We start from the raw sequence: 21,463 nt of genomic DNA on the forward strand, positions 1-21,463 counted from the left end.
ATGATTTCACATCGAACCACAGAATAGGACAGTACGTCTCCACATGCCTTTTGCTTCTCACATCATTGACTCCAGGCAGCAGGTGATTTAGCCTATCTCCCAAGAAATCTGAATATATCGACTTGTGGATATTTTGTTAAGTTTTCCTTGATTTTTAAATCTCTTTGTTTTCACTTGGCTCTCATCTGTGATTCTGTGTCTATCGAGACTCCGAATATTCATTCTGAGAGTTCCAGCTCTGTTTTATGGACAGGAAGATACAAACAAGCTTACATCTTAAACTATTGATCAGAGTGCCAAATAGGTAACTTTGCTATACACACTCCATCAGCCAGTGTCCCTTCAAAGGGTTTTAACACCTATTAAAATCACATTAACTTTGAAATGCCGGTTCTGATGGAGAAAAGCCACTCCAGGATCAGATGATATTATCAGCATCTAAATGAGCCAAACAGTTCTGCAAGGAATTACAGATGGACATTATTATCCACAAGACAAAATCAGAAGGCCTTAGGCAAACCCCTCGGGTTCTAATAAAATCAGATTTAACATTATTTATGGCTATTCTTTGTTTTCTGTCATTCACATAATTGGAAAAGTGAAATAGAGGCAACGGATCAGACCCAGGGTTTTAGATAACAAAGAGTTTGATTGGCCATATTGAATGACTGCTCTAAACAGTGCAGACAGCTGCTCCCAAGCAGTCTTGGTCAATTGCATTATATTATAATAGAGGCCCGAGCTCAGTCCATAGCTAGGGTGGTCAGATCCATACAATGGGAAAAAAAAAATCAATAAACCGAGTGACTATCAAACTAAAGTAGGTAAAGCTATAATCTCTTAAACACAAGATGTTACAGCAACCCAGCCCATGCCAAAAGTATGACCTTCAAAACCCAAAAACAAAAGGATGTCAACTTATTTCAGGAATTTATGTATAGATTGAATTAATGTCTTCCAGAATACAAATCCATTTTCAAAGGTTTTCTGCCCCTGAAACTATTCAAATGAGTATTATGCCTCGGGTGTTCAAGGCTATTCTAAAAGGTCAGTACCCCCAAATACTTTGAGCATACCTTTCATGCTTATATTTTTGGAGATGTTAAAGATATCAGACTCTTCACTTTGTGTCTACCCTTTATCTCATTTTAGAAAAAAGAACCAAGAGCAGCCTTAAGTGCCCCCCTCCCTTTTAAAGATTTTTTTTAATTTATTCATGAGAGACAGAGAGAGAGAGAGAGAGAGAGAGGGAGAGGCAGAGACATAGGCAGGGGGAGAAGCAATGCAGAACTCGATCCCAGGACTCCGGGATCACAACCTAAGTGAAAGGCAGACGATCAACCACTGAGCTACCCAGGTGCCCTGTTTATAAACCATTTTAGAAGAGAAAATAGAGTTTATCACATTTAGTAAATGTAAGAATTGTCATGAGACACACTTTTCCCCAAGAGGTATGTTCCCCAAATACCTGTGGACTTTTTTTTTTTAATGGACCACTGGGAAGGTCTACAATTATGAAAAATTAAATATACAGCTTCGAAGAATCAGGAGTTCATGAGTATGGCCTCTTTGAATAGGTAGTGACTCTTCGTTTTTAGACTTCAAATTGTTTGATCATGGTGAGTTAGTTCCTCTCTAGAGAGAAGAGAAGGACCCCTCACTGGGAAGTAGTTTGTGACTATAAAAGACAGCCAGTTCTTTGTTTTCATTATGCCTAATGTAAATACTATGAAAAACACCCATAACTGCTATGCATCTCCTTTGTGAAGAAAACGTCTGCATGCACCTAAACTCTGTTACATCTGTTACATGTAAAATGTTTCTCCTGATAATTTTCTGTCACTGGCTCCTGCTCTTGTAGCAGCTGTGCACTGCTAATGACGTCCCTTATTAGTTAACGCCAGTACTTTCTTGGGTTTGAACCAGACACTGTAGAAAAATTGACTTTACAGCAACCACCTTATATTACACTAATGGATGATGTTTACATTCGTGGCAAAGGGAGCAGAAGAGTTGCCTCTTCCACTGCTGTTTTTCTAAAGATAGATAATTTAAATAGAGTTCGCAAATAATTCATCAAATCTATATATATTTGAGCCACTTAGGACAGGTCACTGGGCTAATATATTAGCATCACTTCAGAACAGAATATAATCACGTTGCACTCTGATCACTATAAAACAAGCTATGTGGTCTATAAGCATATTGCAAATGATGATGGAGCTTATACTTCTGGAAAATTCTTGCTTATCCTTTAAGACTCAGGTGACTGATCTGCCTGAAGCCTTCCTCTGTGTTCCCACTATAGTTTCTTGAGGCTTCTTTCCTATTAATCACATTTGACTGTCCTTATCTTTCGACTGGTTTTCCTCCCCCATCAGACTGTGACATATTCAACGAGAGATAATGTTTTGTAATCCCCACGCCTAGGTCACAATCTGGAATGCAGTAGATTGATGAATTAGTGAAAAAATAAATCCTTTTATCTTCTTCACATCCTTAATACGTGTGTTATGAATTTGTCAGTTATTTCTGAAGTTAAGGTTGGGGAGGTAATAGTGGCTGTGGCTAGGGAGTAGTGAGTAAATACTTCATGCCTTTGGATATATGGTTCTTTTCTTCCTTCACCCTTGCTAAACATTGAAAAGTGTCTAAAGTCTCTGAAATCTTGATTTTTTTTTTCACCAGGAAGTCCAACGCTGTACGGCTGATATGAACATCACTGCAGAACATTCCAATCATCCAGATAACAAGCACAAAAACAGATACATCAACATTTTAGCATGTAAGTAATAAATTTTAAGCTATCTTCAACTGTGAGGAAATTAAATCTTCATGCTGGGGATAAGCTGAAAGCCAAGCAATCAAAATCAAGATGCCAGAAGAGAATGACACTTGCCAGTTAACCTCTCATTAGCCCATCTTCAAGAGTGGATGGGTGGGGAGGCATTTACTACTCCCTAAGTCTGTCATTAAGCTGTCAGATCTCAGCTTAAGAAAAGGTGATTGAAAGAAATGTTCTGAGCTTCACGGTTCTCACATGAAGTGATTTCATACCAGATGCTGGGAACCAAAGTTTGAATGTCCTGTGGCTCTCTTGACATTATTTTTAAGCAGGGAGAGCCAAGTTTTTAAACATAAGTAGGAATGCTGAAAATTGAATCAATAAGCTGAATTTCTTTCTTTCTTTTTTTTTTAATAAGCTGAATTTCTAAGACTAGGTAATAACCTTAAGTGGTCTCCACCTCAAGTGATAGAGCCACCAGTCCTTGTGGCCCATGTGCTTAGTCCTTTCTACCATATTTCCAAGGTCAGGAGTATTCTGGCAATTAGGGATGCAAACAAATAAGCACTCTTCTTACAGAGCCTTGTGGGAAAACCCAAGGAGCATAGGCATACTTCTGTGGCTACAATGCTACTTCTCATAGACATTGAGGTTTGGGTCACTGGCAGATAGTATATGCTTTGATATTAAAGGCAGGGGCACACATGTTTATGGGTAACATGCACTCGGGTAAGGAACACATTCCATAAGATTTTATAGTGCATTCAGCTGAACCATTTAAATTCGAACACTACTGTAGATAAAGCTTTTTATAATGCTTTAGCAAGATAAAAAATCACATACCATATGAAATTCACCCATTTAAAGTTAATTTATATTTAAATGGGAATTTAAATATAAACTGAATTTCAGTGGTTCTTAGTATATATTCGCAGTTGTACGACCATCACCACTATCTAATTTTAGAACCCTTTTAGCACCCCAACAAGAAACCCCATACCCATTAACAGTCGTTCACAATTCCTCTTTTTCCCTAACCCCTAGAAACCACTTACCTACTTTCTGTTTCTGTTTATTTGCCCATTCCGGATGCTTCACTTAATTGGAATCATAGACTATATGGCCTTTTGTGTCTGGGTTTCTTCCACTTAGCAGGATGTTTTCAAGATTCATCCATGTTGTAGCTTAGATTGGTACTTCACTCCTTTTTATGACTGAAAAATACTCCACGGTATGGATGTGCCACATTGTGTTTATTCATTCATCATTTGATGGACATTTGGGTTGTTTCTACTTTTTGGCTATTATGAATAATGCTGCTTTGAACATTTGTGCAGACATATATTTTCAATTCTCTTGGATATATAGTTAGGAATAGAATAGCTAGGTCATATGGTAATTCTATGTTTAACATTTTGAAGAACTGCCATAGTGTTTTGCAAAGTGGCTATACCATTTTACATTCCCACCAGGAATATATGAGAGTTCCAGTGTCCATATTCTCATCAACACTTGTTACTTATATAGAGAGAGAGATAAAATAGCTATGCTAATGGGTGTGAAGTGGTATCTCATTGTCATTTTAATTTGCATTTCCCTAATGATTAGTGATATTGAGCATCTCTATTTTTTATTTAAATTCAATTAATTAACATATAGTTTATTCTTAGTTTCAGAGGTAGAATTCAGTGATTCATCAGTCTTAAATAATACCCAGTGTGTTGAGCATCTTTTCATGTATTTATTGGACATTTGTAGATCCTCTTTGGGGAAATAGCTATTGAGATCCTTTGTCCATTTTTAAGTGAGATTATTTGTCTTGTTGCAGAGTGGTAGGAATTCTTTATACATCCTGCATACGAATCCCTTAGATAGATAAACAGCAGAATATTTTCTCCCATTCTGTGCACTGACTTTTCACTTTCTTAATGGTGTCCTTTGAAGCAAAAATCATTTTAATTTTGGTGAAATACTATTTTTCTTGTGTTGTCTGTGCTTTTGGTGTCTTATCTAAAAAAACCACTGCCTAATCCAAGATCATAAGATTTACAACTTTGTTTCTACCAAAGAGTTTTATGATTTTAGCTCTTACATTTAGGTCTTTTATCAAAATAACTCTTATGTATGTGAGGTAGGGTGTAAGTTTATTCTTTTGCATGTTGATAGCCAGTTGTCCTAGCACTATTTGTAGAAAGACTCTTTTTTCCTCCACTGAATTGCCTTAGTGCCCTTACTGGAAATCAATTTACCATAAATGTAAGGGTTTATTTCTAGATTCTCTGTTCTCTTGCATTGATCTATATATCTATCCTTAGGCCGGTACCATTTTGTCTTTATGACAGACTATAGCTTTGTAGTATTTTTTGAATTTGGAAACTGTGAATGCTCCAACTTTGTTCTTTTTCAAGATTGTTTTGGTTATTCTGGGTCCTTTGTGTTTCCATACCAATTTTAGGATCAACTTTTCTATTACTGCAAAAGATGTAGATGGGATTTTGATAGGCATTGCACTGAATCTGTGGATTAATCTTAATAGTACTGCCTTCCATCCATGAAGATGGGATGTCTTCCATTCATTGAGGTCATCTTTTATTTCTTTCAAGGATATTTTATAGTTTGCATTGTCTAACACTTCTTTTGTTGAATTATATTTAAAAGATTTTATTTATTTATTCATGAGAGGCACAGAAAGAGAGGAAGAGACATAGGCAGAGGGAGGAGCATGCTCCCCATAGGGAGCCCAATGTGGGACTTATCCTGGGACTGGTTTCATGCTCTGAGGCAAAGGGAGATGCTCAACCGCTGAGCCACCCAGGTGTCCCTCTTTTGTTGAATTTAAGTATTTTATTAATTTTGATGCTATGATAAGTGAAATTGTTTACTTAATTTTGGGATCTTTCATTGTTTGAGGACAGAAATACAATTTTTTTTTCCTAACATTGATCATGAATCCTACAACCTTAGCTGAACTCATTTATTTTTTTGTGAATTCTTTAGAATTTCTATATAAGGTAGTACCATCTACTAATATAGTTTTACCTCTAATTCTATAGATAAAGTTTTACAAGAAACACAAGTCATTTTTGAATAAGAGTATTGGTTCTACTTATGTAAGAGAATGAGGAGGTAACAAAGAGAACCAGCGAAGAGTCAAATTTTGCTCTTCTTTCTAGTCTTTGAATGGATGGACTCTGACAGTATTTGTTGGCCTAACCAGTTGAGGCTCACCTTGCCAAGATTGTAAGGATTTGCATATATATATATAAAATCTCATTTCTAACCATGTAAGTCAAGCAAGGATATATACACAGGTGTTCCTTGAGTATATCCACATGTATCATTATCTCCACTATGGCAACCCTTACTTCTGGTGACTTTAGTGCTTGGCTGAAAGTATGTGGCAAAAAAGAGGGAGAAAACCCAAAGCAGCATCTGCATGATATGCCCAAAGGTCATGATGTTACCTGGAAAGTGTACAATCATGGTTTGATACAATGTTCTACCACCAATTCATTTATGGTTTCATCTTCACAAATTCAATTTAGATGCAATTTTATTTTTCTAAGTTCAGAAATTTGGATTCTGGTGTTCGTGATGCCTGGTCAGAATCTGAGTATATCACCAGTCACTTGATTTGCCCCTATGTTAAGGGCTTAGTATAGCAAAAAATGGGATGGGACTGTCATGAAACAAGTAAACTTACTGTGCACAAAACAAAATGTATGAAAAGCTTTTTCTCATAGAGCCATTACAACTTTCAAGTATATGTGGATGCTACTGTACCACCTCTTGTATTGATCTATTTTAGAGAGGCTCTTACCTTTTAGATTAAATATGAATTTTGCAACTTGAAGAATATGTATTCTTATTTGTCAGTATGAAAGATAATATACAATATAGTGCTACTGAGCTAAAGCATAGCAGTTTATATTCAGATAAATTGGGGGGGGGGATGGTCATTTAGAACCTATTTCTAGCAAGCAGCCCTTCTGCAAAATAAGTGTAGTCTGAGTTTGTCAGAACAACAAAAGCAATTGACAGTCATGAGAATGGAGAGGGCTTTCAAAAAGTGCTTGATAAATAGTTTGAGGTCATTAATGTCTAGGCTAAATCACTCACTGGACTCCTTGAACTAGCCTTTCATGATTATAACCAGAAATGTAAATTTACCTTAGCTCATTCTGTTCCTAGCTAGAAAAAATAAAAAGGACCTTCACTTTTTATTTCATTTGCTGCCCTAAAAACTTAAGCTTACGTTGCTGGGCAACAAGAGGCATGTATCCCATTCTCCCTTTTGTGTTCATAAGCTGAGGGAGGTTAAGTGGATCCTAAAATCTTATCATTGATCAGATTCCTACAATGAGATTACTTTCTCTCAATTACTTAGATTCCCTGCCACTCCAAGAGAACCTGACTGAATTTAGCAAAGGAGATTCCTGAAAATAGATATTCAACAAATAGATGATGTTCTGGACCTCATATAACAATCATCTTTTTATATTTGTATTAATGGAAAAGGGACAGGGCCATGGGTAATCAGAGGCCTTAGTTTTAAAATCCAGGACAGGGACATTTTGGAGGGTTACAACTTGCAATCATTTTACCTGAACTAATAAGGATTTTAGTTTGCATTTTTTGGGCACTCACAGGTCAGAGCATGATGTAGAAATAGAAATGTTCCTGTGTTTTTAAGTTGGGCTTCAATGCTGTATCCTTGAATTTTTAGTTGCGTTCTGCCTAAAGTTTTCTTGGGGCAGTCTGGGAGATGCCACATTACCTATTTGCCTTGGTTTCTGCTTTAGAATGCTGGTAGCTTTTGAATTACACATTTTGTTTTTGTTTTTGTTTTTTTATCCTCTATAGATGATCACAGTAGGGTGAAGTTAAGACCTTTACCAGGAAAAGACTCTAAGCACAGCGACTACATTAATGCAAACTATGTTGATGTAAGTCAGAAATGTTTTTATAAACCTGTTTCTGATAATTAAAGAGTGCTACAGAGACTGTTGAACGTGTTTTAATACTGCACGGAGCTTTTACTAAAAACACAGCCTATTCAATAGAGAAGGCACTTGAATTATTAACAGGTCTGTGATACTGCTTTGATCTTACTTTGTGCTGTGTCATCTTTGAAGGGTTACAACAAAGCAAAAGCCTATATCGCCACCCAGGGACCTTTAAAGTCTACATTCGAAGATTTCTGGAGGATGATTTGGGAGCAAAACACTGGAATCATTATCATGATTACAAACCTGGTGGAAAAAGGAAGAGTAAGAGCATCTTGGCTTAATATCTTAATCATGTACCTTCATTCAAAACCTATTTATGAAGCACCTGGTGTAGGGTAGGAACTTGACGAGGTATAGAGAGTTAAGGAGATGAAAAGCATCCTCTCTTGCCCATACCTTGCTTGTGGTCTGATGGGAAATAGCTGAGCACTTACAAGAGGGAATTAAATGTGGCAAGAGGAGTGAATAGAGTATAACAGGGAAATGCCATAGAAGGGATAGATGCATCCTCTAGGACTAAGATTTTGTAAAGGAGCTAATATGTGAGGTGAGATGTGAACAATGAGAGAGGAGGAGTTACAGAAGGACCTTCTAAGAAATAGAAAGCACAACAAACAGGGAAGTTCGAAGAAACACAGTGTAGTGGGGGAACTACTGATAGTGGTGGGGGTGACGGAAACACTGTTGAAACACCTTGACCATCATTATGAGAACCTTTTCTTTTAAGATGATTAATATTTTAGAAGTCACTAGATTAGGAGTTTATGTTACATGATGCTAATTTAGGCTGGAATAGATGCTAAGTCTTAAGTTCATTACTCAGAATAACTACATCTTCACCTTGACTGTGGAGTCCCCGTCTCACCTTTGGTGACCCAAGTTTTGTAAAATGAAGATTTTCACTGTTAGGAGACTCTTGCAATTCTGGAGGCAACACAAACCTCCTAACATAGTCAACCGTATTTCTTACCAGCCTAATACAGGTTTCTTTCTAAGTACATTGTCTTTTGAAAGATGGTTATGATACTAGGTCCATTGCTTAAATGATCTTGCCCAAACTCGTCCCAAGGTTAACCTCTTCAGAGGTATGTCAACTGCTCAGCCACTGAGCCCCTATGTTCCTTTTTCAGTTCAACTACATAATGACATTACCTGTTTTAAAGGCGCTGGGAATCACATGACCAACAGTACAATTGTGGCATAAATTGCAGTTGGAACTGACAACGTTTTCCTCTTTGCAGCGAAAATGTGATCAGTATTGGCCAACAGAGAATAGTGAGGAGTATGGAAACATTATTGTCACACTGAAGAGCACAAAAGTACATGCCTGCTACACCGTTCGCCGTTTTTCAGTCAGAAATGCAAAAGTGAAAAAGGTACTGAAGGAATATGGGTGGGCTGCTGGGGCATTTCTCTCTAAACTTGTATGAAAATTACTGTACAACCAAGGCCAATTCTCAGAACCAACTTGGCTTTAAAAAAGTATTTTTAAAAAACATTTTTTCACAACCCATTTGATTGACATCAATGTATGCTGTGAAAGATGCTGGCAAAGCACATAATAGAATTTAACTGGCCTGATTAAATGCTTTAATCTCCTCATGAAGGCTTCATTTAAAAAAAAAAAAAAGAAAGAAAGAAAAGTACTCCTAGGTTTTGGTGACCAGCAATGAGAACAGCATCTGTTTGTTGATTTAGCTTTCCAATAGCAAACTTCTGACAGTTTTAAACCATTATTTTCCCAACGTGTGTTCCAAGGAATGCTGACCATGCAAGATGCTTGCAAAAATGAGATTCTGCTATTTAATAAGTATGGAAAATGAATACTACATAACATGTATTCCCCTTTAGAAATACATGCAATGCACACAAGTGGTCAATGCAAGTTAAGAAACCTCTTTAGCTTGTTTTTGTCTAGTGTTTCCTAAGATGACTCAACATAACCCTTTACCATACGACTGTTAACATCTGATTTCCACACCTGATGAAAATGCTACTTTCAAGATATCTCGATTTCTTTTGTTCGAAATCTGCTATTCCATCAAGATTTATGGATCATTACAGCATTACTAGGAACTCTAAGTAGATGTTCATTAAGAAAATGTAAAGTAACTGCTCTATAGAGACTTAGGAATGGTGGTTGGTTGTAGCAATGGGAGTAATTTTTTTTTAGTCTTGTACATCTTTGAGAATGTGATCAAACTAAAGCCCTCCCACTTCCCAGAAGAATGTTTTATAGACAGTTTCATTGGCTCCGAAACCCATCAGTATCCAAGATTAACAGTCTTTTCTATGTGTAGTTCTTTCCTAGAATGGCAGAAGTATAGAAAAGTCAGGTAGCACTGTATTTATGTGTTCTAATAGCTATGTTAGCTGGCTTAAACTAACCAATAAGCAGCTTATATTTACAAAGCCCATTGCTCATGGAAACCCTTTAGGTATTTAACATCTCCCACTTTTATTTTACAAACCCACTCAAGTCGGAGGATGGAAGTCAAATTGGAATTTTAGATAGTGCAACAGGAGAAAGAAGTAACTGAAAAAGAGGAAGAAATAGGAAAATGAAAGTTAACAGAAGATTTCAGAAATCAAAGCCATCAAGCTTCTGAAGCACAGGCCAAACACCTTACTTGCTCCAGTGTTGACTGATTAATGACCTTGAGCCTTCAAAAAAATATTAATTTTCAGACTTTATAAGTTTATTGGTTATAAGAAAAAAACATACAATAGCAAGTTACCTGTTTGGGGAAATATTTCATCCAAAGTAGTTAAAATGTAAAAAAGCTCAGCCACTTCAAGAAAACTACTTTGAAAAATTCATTTATGAACGTGACAGGTAAATTTATTATTGACTCTGGAGATTGAGAATCACTTCCTGGAGAATGTACAGCAGCCACCAGCACTCACTCAGGCTCCTGAATGGCCTGCCGTCAGATGACATCAGATGAAAGCAGAGGACTGCACAGCCTCTGGGGCTGGGGCAGAAAGTCAGAATTGAGGCTGTCTAGGCAGATTACAAAGTGCTTGAGATGCTTCCACATCCAAAGAAAAACTGGTATGAACTGTTCATTCCTGATGTAGTCTTAAACCATTTTCCCTCCTAGATGCCTGATACTCCCCATCCAGCTAGGTAGTGTCTCCACTTAGGGCAGGGGACAGCCACCAAAGGGAAAGTACCTGGCTCAGGAACAGTAGTTAGAGCACAGGAAATGGAAGGCTGTGTTTCCTATATCCTGACATTACTTTTATCCAGAATGCCCACCATCTGCTTAACGACCTCTTTTTTTCACCTTTTTCCTAGGGTCAGAAGGGAAATCCCAAGGGTCGTCAGAATGAACGGGTAGTGATCCAGTATCACTACACTCAGTGGCCTGACATGGGAGTCCCTGAGTATGCCCTCCCGGTCCTGACCTTTGTGAGGAGGTCCTCGGCAGCCCGGACGCCCGAAATGGGCCCTGTGCTGGTGCACTGCAGGTGGGGCCAGCACCCTTCTTTTTCTCTCTTGTACCTGGGATTCAACATGTGGAGTGGGCACACATGGAAGATGGGCCTGCTGGGGCCCTGCTATGTCTGATTTAGAAACTGAGTCTTCCACTGAAAACTGGGACTGGTACAATCTATGAGGGTTCTGCTATTTGAGGTTAAAACAAAATCTTCTCTTAGAGGATGAATCTCCAGTTTTTGTGACATCTAGTATTAATAAAATCCCCATTGTTTACAGGGATTCTTTAAGTTGCTTCTCTTACCTAGAAATCTGAATTTAAAACACAAGTTCAGAGCTTTCTACACTAAAGAGTTTGAAATTTTGTTTATGGCTTTTCTGTAGGGATCCTCTAAATAAAATTTATTGTAGGAGTGAAAACATTTTTAAGTTTTTAGTTGATATATTCTCTGAAAAAGACCTTTTTCAAAGCACTGGGAAAGCCTTCAATAATGACTTTTTTCCTTTTTTAACTACCTTACACAACTTTAGTAGGTAGTTTAGAAATACTTTTATGATGTTTCATTTATAATTGCATTTTTGGCTTTTTTTTAACTTTGGTGTTAAATAGATACTGCCTCTTCCATGAGTTATGTTGCAGAGCTGTGTGGCATTTTCTAAGCATTTCTTCTGGGCTGCAGTTCATAACATGCGATCACAAAGCAAGTCCGTGGCAGATGTTGGGACCCAACTCCTGTTTAAAGCCCCATGAAAACTACATTATTTTGCTAGCCCATTAAGGAATCGCTAAAAAATGAACATGAAAGTCTGTCAGAGAGCTGAGCTATATCGATGGAGTAGTTGTGTGAGATGGGGTAACCTACTGGGGGATTCTGACAAAAGTGGCTTGTTAGTACTGCAGAACTCCCATCTTCCTGACTGTTGTGTTGTTACTTTAACAGAAATGAGGAAATGTGAATAAAAGAGGCCAGATTTTGCAGGTGTGCCATTCTGATTCTATACCGGGCTGACTAAAGGAAGGCACCCCTTGAGAAGAACTTTCTGCTGCTCAGAAGACTAGGGAGGTGTGCAGAAAGGGGGTTTATTGAAAGCACAGAAAGGGAGCTCCTAGAATCACAGAGAGTTGGGTAGCCAGTCACAAACATAGACGTCAAGGATACAGACTTCCTACCTGGGGTCTCAGCAGGCAGGGTTCTGGTGTGGGGATGGCTCTGCCAGGAAAGACTGCTCTCTGACCCTCGTGTCAGTGGCTTGAACAGCAAGTGAGGCTGAAAAAGGAAATACATGTGCAACATTTTACTCCAGCTCCTGTGGTATTTATAAAAGGCTGTCTTTGTTCCCCATCAAGACTTGTGAGGGTGGAAAATGTCCTAATAAAGTTTTTGGATGCTATCCACAATGAATAACCTGTGTCAGCTCTCTTAGGTTATCTAAACTTGAACAAGGGTATTTCTAAGCCCACTTGATAGTTAGATGGTAATTTTTCCAGTCCACAGTTAATGCTGGACACAAGAGGTAGCAGCTGACTGTCTTCCTTTCTTCCAGTGCTGGTGTGGGCAGGACAGGCACCTACATTGTAATAGACAGCATGCTGCAACAGATAAAAGACAAAAGCACAGTTAACGTCCTGGGATTCCTGAAGCATATCAGGACACAGCGTAACTACCTCGTCCAGACTGAGGTGAGGAGTGGTTGCAGGTGCTCTCAAGAGATTCTAGCATGTGCTTTATTTTTTTTAAGATTTTATTTATTTATTTATTCATGAGAGACACAGAGAGAGAGAGAGGCAGAGACACAGGCAGAGGGAAAAGCAAGCCCCATGCAGGGAGCTCAGTGGTGGGACTTGATCCCGGGTCTCCAGGATCACACCCTGGGCCAAAGGCAGGTGCCAAACCACTGAGCCACCCAGGTGTCCCTAGCATGTGCTTTAAAAGAAAGCTGAATGGTACTGGGGAGAAAATTCATTCTTCTAGGGCTCAAAGGAATTTACAGGTTTGAACTGGAAGCTATCCTGACCGTGAGACTATCCTCTGACTCACAGTTTTCCATTTCTGTGTGGATCTTATATGTGATTTCTCAGTAACTACACCAACACTTAGGAGGCAGATATAGCTGTATCTAAAGCTGTGTTTGATGCTATGGGGAATTAAACATGCTATCTGGCCTGAAAAGTAGCATGGTTCTGAAAGCCTTCATTAAATACATTTCTCCACTGCTTGCACATTGAACCTATTATTTTGGGCATGATACAGAAATAAGTTATGAGGAATAAATAAGTAAGTGTTGGAGTGAGCCACCTAGCTATAAATGCTTAAAGGAGTTCACGGGGAGGTCCCTGTATGAAGAGTTGATCTGAGGTCAACTACATGCCTTGGATAGAGGCGGCTGCCCCTTACCAGCTCTCCCATACTATTGTCCCTTTTAGGAGCAGTACATTTTCATCCATGATGCCTTGTTGGAAGCCATTCTAGGAAAGGAGACTGAAGTATCTTCTAATCAGCTGCATAGCTATGTTAACAGCATCCTTATACCAGGAGTAGGAGGAAAGACACGGCTGGAGAAACAATTCAAGGTAGTGGTCTAAATAAACTTCCTTGGTCAAAAGGCAAGAAGTAAAGAAATGGCTTGAGTTTGGGGGTCATACCTTTTTTGCATGAATGTACAGATTAGAAGGGATTACCATTTGTATTTGTCAGATGTAATGGAAAGAGAATAAAGTTTCAACCTGAGTATGAATTGTTGGGATCCAAGTAGACAGCACAGTGTTATATTTCCTTCTAAGCAACTAATGGCTTTATCTGAATGTAAATATCGGCAGCTCCAGGCCACAGTGATCTAATACTTTGAGTCAGTCACTCTAGTCTAAAAAAAAAAATCCTCTGTATTTTGTCTGAACTAACTTATCTTACCCTTAAGAATGATTTATTTTTAGGATGCTATGTCAACAAATAAGCTATTTGAAAGACTATCAGATAATTTTAAACTAAAAAAGAGATGCTTAAGGCATACTAGAGAGAAGTTAACTCTCTCAAAGGATTCTTCCTTTGCTTGGATAAGGGCATGAAGAAGTTTAAAGGCAGTTAAGGTTAATATGTAATTAACTGAGGGAAAGACAAAAAAAAAAGATTATAAGGACATTAGAGCAATTAAGATCATTAAGAGCGCAATCTTTTATTCTACTTTTAAGCACTGTCCCTCTAATTACTAAGTACTTTCTTATTAGTCTCTCATTAGTCTTTTAAATTTTTTTGGTGTTATTCTACATGTAATTTTTCATTTTGTATCAAGATAAAAAGAACAAGGTGAATCTGTGCAGTTGTAGTTTTCATGATAAAACTTGCCGTAGATTCTGAAACCATCATTTGAATCCATGAGACTGCCAAGCAAATGGAGTGGAATCTATTTTTTCATTCCATAACAATCTTAAGTTTCTAGCTCTCTTTTCCTAACATCCTAACTATTAGGAAAACCATTTGAGGTAATTAATAATGAGGACATTGAATCTCATTTTAAATGTTTAATATTAATTCTTAAGAAATGATTGTACTTAATTTTTTTAAGTCCTACCTCTTCTATTTCTGCGATATTTGTTTCCACATACTTTGATGAATTTCTTTAAAGAGATCTCTTCATTCCACTGGAAACTAGGTAATTGGTTCTTTTGTAGGTACTAACCACTTCAAGAACTTAAGTAGAAGGAAAAAATGAGAATTAGAAACTTGAAAACTACACCCAGGACCCTGGACAGTAGAATGGAAGCATTTGGAGGTCATTTCCTTATGTTAAGATGGACCCTTATCCCCTAAAAAAAACGCCAGAAGATTGACCATAGTGTTCCACCAAGCTACGTAAGAACAGGAAGAATAACCAACTACTGGTCTACTTATCATGACATTAGAACAATGTTAGTTTAGTTCAACAGAAATGTCCGGAGAATCTAGGAAGTTAAGTTCAAGAAACAGGATTAGCTCTTAGGACCATAAAACAGTCTTTTCTAGTATAGACCCACCTGAATCTCATGCCTGTGAGAAATTACAGAAGACAGATTCCAAAAGTGTGACATTTTCAACCCAAAAATCCAGATCAATTCAATAAATACCTACTGCCCACATTGAACCTGTTACCAGAAGCCTATGGCCTGATAGTAGAAATAGGACAAGCATATATGTAACCACTACTGAAACACAAAAGTATATTCTTCAGGATAGAAAAATGTTTTTGCTCTACACTAATCCTATTTTGGGGGAAGACTGTTTGTTTGTTTATTTAGGAGAGAGAGAGAGAAAAGGACACACAATAGAGTACAAGCAGAGGGAGGAGCAGACTTCTTGCTGACCAGGGAGCCCAGTGCGGGACTCAGTCACAGGACCCTGGGATCATGACCTGAGCCAAAGGCAGATGCTTAACTGAATGAGGCACCCAGGCGCCCCAGAAATCCGATTATTGATTGCCTTTTTTTTGCCATATCATCAAGCAAATGCTATCAATTATAACTCTGTCCTCGTTTCCCAGGTTTACTGAGATGTAACTGTTATGTAACATTGTATAAATTTAAGGTGTAGAAAGTAATGACTTGATGCTTGCATATATTACACAATGATTATCACAATAAGGGTAGCTAATATGTCCACAGATACACCTTTGAATGAAAGCTAAAATGTTGCTTTTCTTTCAGCTGGTTACACAATGTAATGCCAAGTATGTGGAATGCTTTAGTGCTCAGAAAGAGTGTAACAAAGAAAAGAACCGAAACTCTTCAGTTGTGCCATGTAAGATCTTAAAATCAGTTTGACTTGGTGGTTGAGTGTGTTAGTATTTTTCCATTGAATTTAATGTATTATGTAAAGAGGCAGCTACTACCAAGGGGAATAGTTATGCCAGGAAAATTAAGGCAGTTTGATCAAACTAGGAAGGGTGCCTGTCAGTGCCAGCAAATTGCTGCATCAGTGTGACATGAAGTCTAGCTTCCGTTCACCTCAAAATGCAAGAATTATGGTACTTCTACATTTAAACTAAAAAAAAAAAAAAAAAAAGCAAAGCCATTATCACGGTGGCATTAATACTCCAAAAAAACTTGAGAGTCTCAGGTTAATCTGTACAACTGGAATGCATTATTACATTATTTTGGCTATTGAGATCAAGGCACTGTGGGTGGGTGGGGACCTTTGTATAAATAACTCAGGACCCAGCAGAGGATACGGTGGGTGTGCTACAGACACAAGCATTGGTGGTCATTGGAGAGATTATCTCTACTGACAAAGGCCATTGTTTCCTAAACATATGAAAAATATGGATAAGGGAATGGCAAAAGAGCAGAAGTACAATGTGTTGGTATAATTGTAAGAATATCAAACCAGGGCCAAAAATTATCTGAAATCCTCTGTCATCTCTGCACAGAGTGTTCTCTTCGTGATTTGCTGTGAAAACCCCTCTCACAGTAAGATTTTATTCCTCTAACGCCTCTATCCTTCTGGGAATGTGCAGTAGAATTCCATTTACATTCTGCCTTAGCTGACGCTTTAGCTTAGTTAAAAAATATAGGTAAGTTTTAAAATGAAAGAGGAGCCAGGGAAGTAGATTACTCACCAAGTGAATCTCAGAAAGCAGTATTGGTTCTAATAAGGCAAATGTGGTGTTTTTGTTGTTTTCCATATGATAGCTGAGCGTGCTCGAGTGGGTCTCGCACCGTTGCCTGGAATGAAAGGAACAGATTACATTAATGCTTCTTATATCATGGTGAGAGTCAACAGTTAATTATAAATAAATTCAATTAAACTAAAAGGTGCTAAAGAGCAGATAACCACCTATGTGGCTGATTTCATTTTTCAAATAATTTCTCGATGTGAAGTATAAAAATTAGATTTCTATATCTGGTGACCTCTAACAAAAGACTTCTTATCGGTGGGGGTACAAAAATACTTGAAGAAAACTGTGTGCTAAGGAATTAATTTCATTGTTAATTTCACCCATCTAGTGTTTGAATAAATGCAGAAATTGCTGTTAAGTAAAAACAGCAGGGGTAACTAGAAGGGAATTGTACGTGGAAAGAAAATTATCTACACGTGTTAACATATACATCTAAAAAATAGCCAAATGTACTGACTGCCTTTTTCAATTGTTTTAGTGTGGTCAAAACAATGCTGTCTTATTTCATGAACATATTTTACTACCACGATGTCAGAATAAAATGTTTGTAACTGCTGATTTTCCATCTTCCTAACTGAAGGGCTATTATAGGAGCAATGAATTTATTATAACCCAGCATCCTCTGCCACATACTACGAAAGATTTCTGGCGAATGATTTGGGATCATAATGCACAGATCATTGTCATGCTGCCAGACAACCAGAGCTTGGTAAGCAAAGCACATCTGCTATATATTAATGAGCCTGTGAGGCCATAAGCATAAATCATTTTGATACCTCAGCACAGGGCTCCACTGTCTGTATGTGCTAGGGAGGGCATCTAGACTTCTCTCATCTTCAGGTCTGAACAGATTCCTTTTGTATTCTTAACAGTTACTGTCCCTGTCAGTTCCATTAGTTGATTCTCTGATGCTATACATGGCAGGGCAGTAGAAGGTTTGGAAACAGGTCCTTTTAGTATCCTCATTAATATGACCTAAATGTGACCTCTCAGTTGCTATATGTCACATGTGAAAAGCAAAATAGCAGCTAACATTTGAGTATGTAACCGTGTTTACATGTATTAACATGCTTTAGTCCTCTCTACCCCTTTATAACACAGGTACTGTTATCTCATGGAACAGCTAAGAAAATTGAGGGAAGTAACTTGCCTAAATGCATACACAAATAACTGGAGGCAGGATTTGAACTTGAGTGACCTGGCTTTTAATCCTTTTGCTATGCTGTTTGTCCCACTGCACGTCACAGAAGGGTTTTCCTACCCTCCCCCAAAATTTATATCAAAAGTGCTAATTAAGTATCATTATTTCTCCCCCATTTTATAGGCAAAGTAGATCCATTACAGGGAAGGAGATACAGAAAAACTATTTTGTTCCAATTTAAAGGTGCTTCTAAGACCTTGACAGCTACCATCCCTTTCTCTCCTTCCTTGAGTCCTTCCTTGCTGTGGTCTCAAGACTATATAAAAGAATGGCGAATGAATTTATCAAGATAAGCTTAAGTTTCAGAATTAGTTGAGTGTTCAGAAGTTATTACGTGGACATGTAAGCCCACAAAATAAAAAGAAAAAAACAATGAGGAGCTGCTTCTAGAAGTATCAGATTAGCGAATTTTTTAATCAAGAAAGAACAGCATGTGATTGAACCCCTAGTCTTGATGACATGCATTTGACTGTGTGCCCAGTCAGTAGGAACTTCTTCACTTTGTCGCATTTTGCTCCAGCTTCAGAATACCAAGACTGCTTCTGTATGATAGAATGGCAACAAAATTGAGAATCTTAGCTAAAAACTGGAGTGTAAATTTTCAAATTAGCTGGCAATAGGGGTCTATTCTGTTTGGCATGTGGAAATTGGAGGCATTTAGGGTTGTTAAAACGTTCATTTGTTGGATGAGTCAGTATTTTGTTATTGTCACTTAACACAGGACAGTCACCAAAAGTATCTACCCACAGGCTCATTTGTAATGGGGAGGCTAGACCACCTGAGTCCGTACATGTTCCACAGACAGTGAGGACAGTGAACTGCCCTGGAACAAATCACTTCCATGTCCTGGGCTAAGGGAGACCTGGCTACAATCCTGCATGTCTGTATCCTCAGCTCCGGGGTCGAAAGATTTGTGAATGCATCGTTTTCCTAAAAATGTAGATTCTTTTTATTTGCTTTCTTATTTATCACTGTTACAACTTTACAAGACCATGATTCTGTGACTAGCCCCAAGTCACTGGTTCCGAGCTCAGAAAGCACTGTTACAGATACAGGCATCTTTACTCTACAAATATATTTGTAAGCAGAATAACCACAAGACAAGAGCTCTTGCTGAATTAAGGAGCAGCATGTATTTTTCATAGTCTTTGAAGATAATCCGTTATTCCCTAGTTTGCTATCTGTATTCAGAAGGGTTTTTTGAGGGTGTTTTTGTTTTTAGGGGTTTTTTGCCTTTCTTCCATTTTTATTAAAATTCCTTTGCCAGTCAGGCCAATTTGATAATTTACTATTCATGTTATTTTCTTAGAGGTTCATAATGTTATTCTCACTTTTCAGATATGGAATTTAAGGCCTAGATCAGTTTATTCAGGATCACATCCAATCCTAAATACTATGCTTATTAATCTCTGCATATTGATTAAATTTATAGGCTCTATTCATTATTGCCTTACGTCTTTAATATGTTAAAAGGGTCTGACTTCCATTTCCTTGGACAAAATGTATTAAAACCCCTGACAGTTACAGACTTCTTTTGTATAGACTAAACCCAATTGCTAATCTGTTTCCCCTTATGCTGAGCTTTAAAAATAAAAATGTACTTGGCAATAAGCTATATTGAAACTTGAAAGGGTGATAAGTCTTATTGGACTGTTGGCTCATTTCTGATGCAACAATGTAAGATTAAACAAAACCTTCTTTGTTTTGAACATTATTCAGAATTATTTCTGACTTCACTAGTAGTATCTAAGCATTTTCAGGAAAATGCCCATAGAAATATAGACATGCCAGGCAAAGTGTGCCATTTGAACTGCTTAGAAAAAGAGACATGGCAGTGGAGGTGAGGGGTCTTATTCTGATCATCGTATTTATCACACAGTCTCCAACCTATGTACCCCTTAACTTTTTCTTAGGCCTCTACAGTTTTCAGGGATGGAATTCAAGTACCACGCCTGAATATTTATTTTTAATCCTAAAATAGATGAACATTTAAAGCTTGCCTGATTCAAGGCTGAAAGACTTTTTCTGTGTTAATCTATCCATGTTAAGTTTCAAAAGGAGATTAACTTTTCTTTGAAAGAGTACTTTGTACTTCGTGCCAACATAAGCTTATTTATGCATAACCTCTTTCTAGACAGGTTCTGCTGTTTACCATTTAGTAGCAATGTGATTTGAGACAACTTAATAGACTTCTCTGAGTCTTGATGTCCTCCCCTGTAGGACACATGATAAAAATGCCTTACCTCACTAGCAGATTGTAAAAATTAAATAATGATGAAACTCCTTGGCAAACTGCTAATAATCAACTGTAGAACTGTTTTCATAATCTATAGGAAGTAAAAACTAGGATGTCTTGGTTGCTTAAGCAATTGTGAAATAATACACTAACTCCAGTGGAGAAATATTCTGTAATCTATCATAGAAAAAAAAAAAAAGGTAGGCTCTAGATCAATTAATTTTAATATAACCTCTAGAGGGAGCAATTTTGTTTGTTACAGTGACCTAGGTGGAAAGTGCTAGGAAATGGTTATTATCAAGGATATTTTAGAATCACCACTGAACTTGGCATGATTAGATGGTGACTCGGGAGGTATGGGAGATAGCACACGTGATATATCAATTTGCAAGAAATTTCAAAAGCAAATGTTTGACAGCACTGCAGAGGAATTTTTTTCTTTGGGGGGTTCCCATAGGCAGAAGATGAGTTTGTATACTGGCCAAGTCGAGAAGAATCCATGAACTGTGAGGCCTTTACCGTCACCCTTATCAGCAAAGACAGACTGTGCCTCTCTAATGAAGAACAAATTATCATCCATGACTTTATTCTTGAAGCTACACAGGTAACTTAAACCTCCATTCCTCAGTAACAGCCATACATGGGCCCTGCATCGTCTTTCTAAATAATAATAAAGTCACTTGCCACCCTCGAGACAGGCCTAAGCATTTGAGTATGACTTAATTTTAAATATGTACACTTCCCTTTTTCCTTCCTTCAAATATTTGCTTTTTCCAGCTGGGTAGATGAAATATAACAGTTCCTCTTATTGAGCATGCATACAAATAGGTCTGTTGACCTAATTATGAAAACAATATACTAAAGCTCAATATTCTCTTTGCCACCAGAAATGTAAAGCTTGCAATGTGTTATAGAAGATAATAGACTTTTTTTTTTAGTAAATGACATCTTGAAAATGGGGTAGAAAAGAGAGAAGCTATCTTATATTAATAATTTAGATGCTCTAACCCTTTGTCTTTTTTCCTTTAAATTTATAGATAAGACAGAATAGGATATTAAGTCTCTTATAATTTATTGTCACTTAAGATTGTATTGTCCCCTGAACAAAACAGGATTCCACCATCATGACTTGGTCATTTTTTAA

The 21,463-nt window shown here is 37.6% G+C and overlaps 1 protein-coding gene across 3 annotated transcripts in view; it reads left to right on the forward strand.

Annotated features, from left to right (window-relative positions):
- PTPRG (protein tyrosine phosphatase receptor type G) overlaps positions 1-21,463 on the forward strand; it is a 701,064-nt gene that overhangs the window by 659,517 nt on the left and 20,084 nt on the right. For all 3 annotated transcript variants that reach the window (XM_041764114.1, XM_041764115.1, XM_041764112.1), the window contains 11 exons: positions 2,689-2,785; positions 7,649-7,731; positions 7,921-8,055; positions 9,036-9,170; positions 11,096-11,268; positions 12,782-12,917; positions 13,662-13,808; positions 15,912-16,005; positions 16,896-16,972; positions 17,463-17,591; positions 20,777-20,923. In XM_041764114.1, coding sequence (XP_041620048.1) covers positions 2,689-2,785; positions 7,649-7,731; positions 7,921-8,055; positions 9,036-9,170; positions 11,096-11,268; positions 12,782-12,917; positions 13,662-13,808; positions 15,912-16,005; positions 16,896-16,972; positions 17,463-17,591; positions 20,777-20,923 — 1,353 coding nt within the window. The remainder of the gene's footprint in view (positions 1-2,688; positions 2,786-7,648; positions 7,732-7,920; positions 8,056-9,035; positions 9,171-11,095; positions 11,269-12,781; positions 12,918-13,661; positions 13,809-15,911; positions 16,006-16,895; positions 16,973-17,462; positions 17,592-20,776; positions 20,924-21,463) is intronic.

Source organism: Vulpes lagopus, chromosome 7, assembly GCF_018345385.1.
Source record: "Vulpes lagopus strain Blue_001 chromosome 7, ASM1834538v1, whole genome shotgun sequence".
Classification (NCBI taxonomy): domain Eukaryota; kingdom Metazoa; phylum Chordata; class Mammalia; order Carnivora; family Canidae; genus Vulpes; species Vulpes lagopus.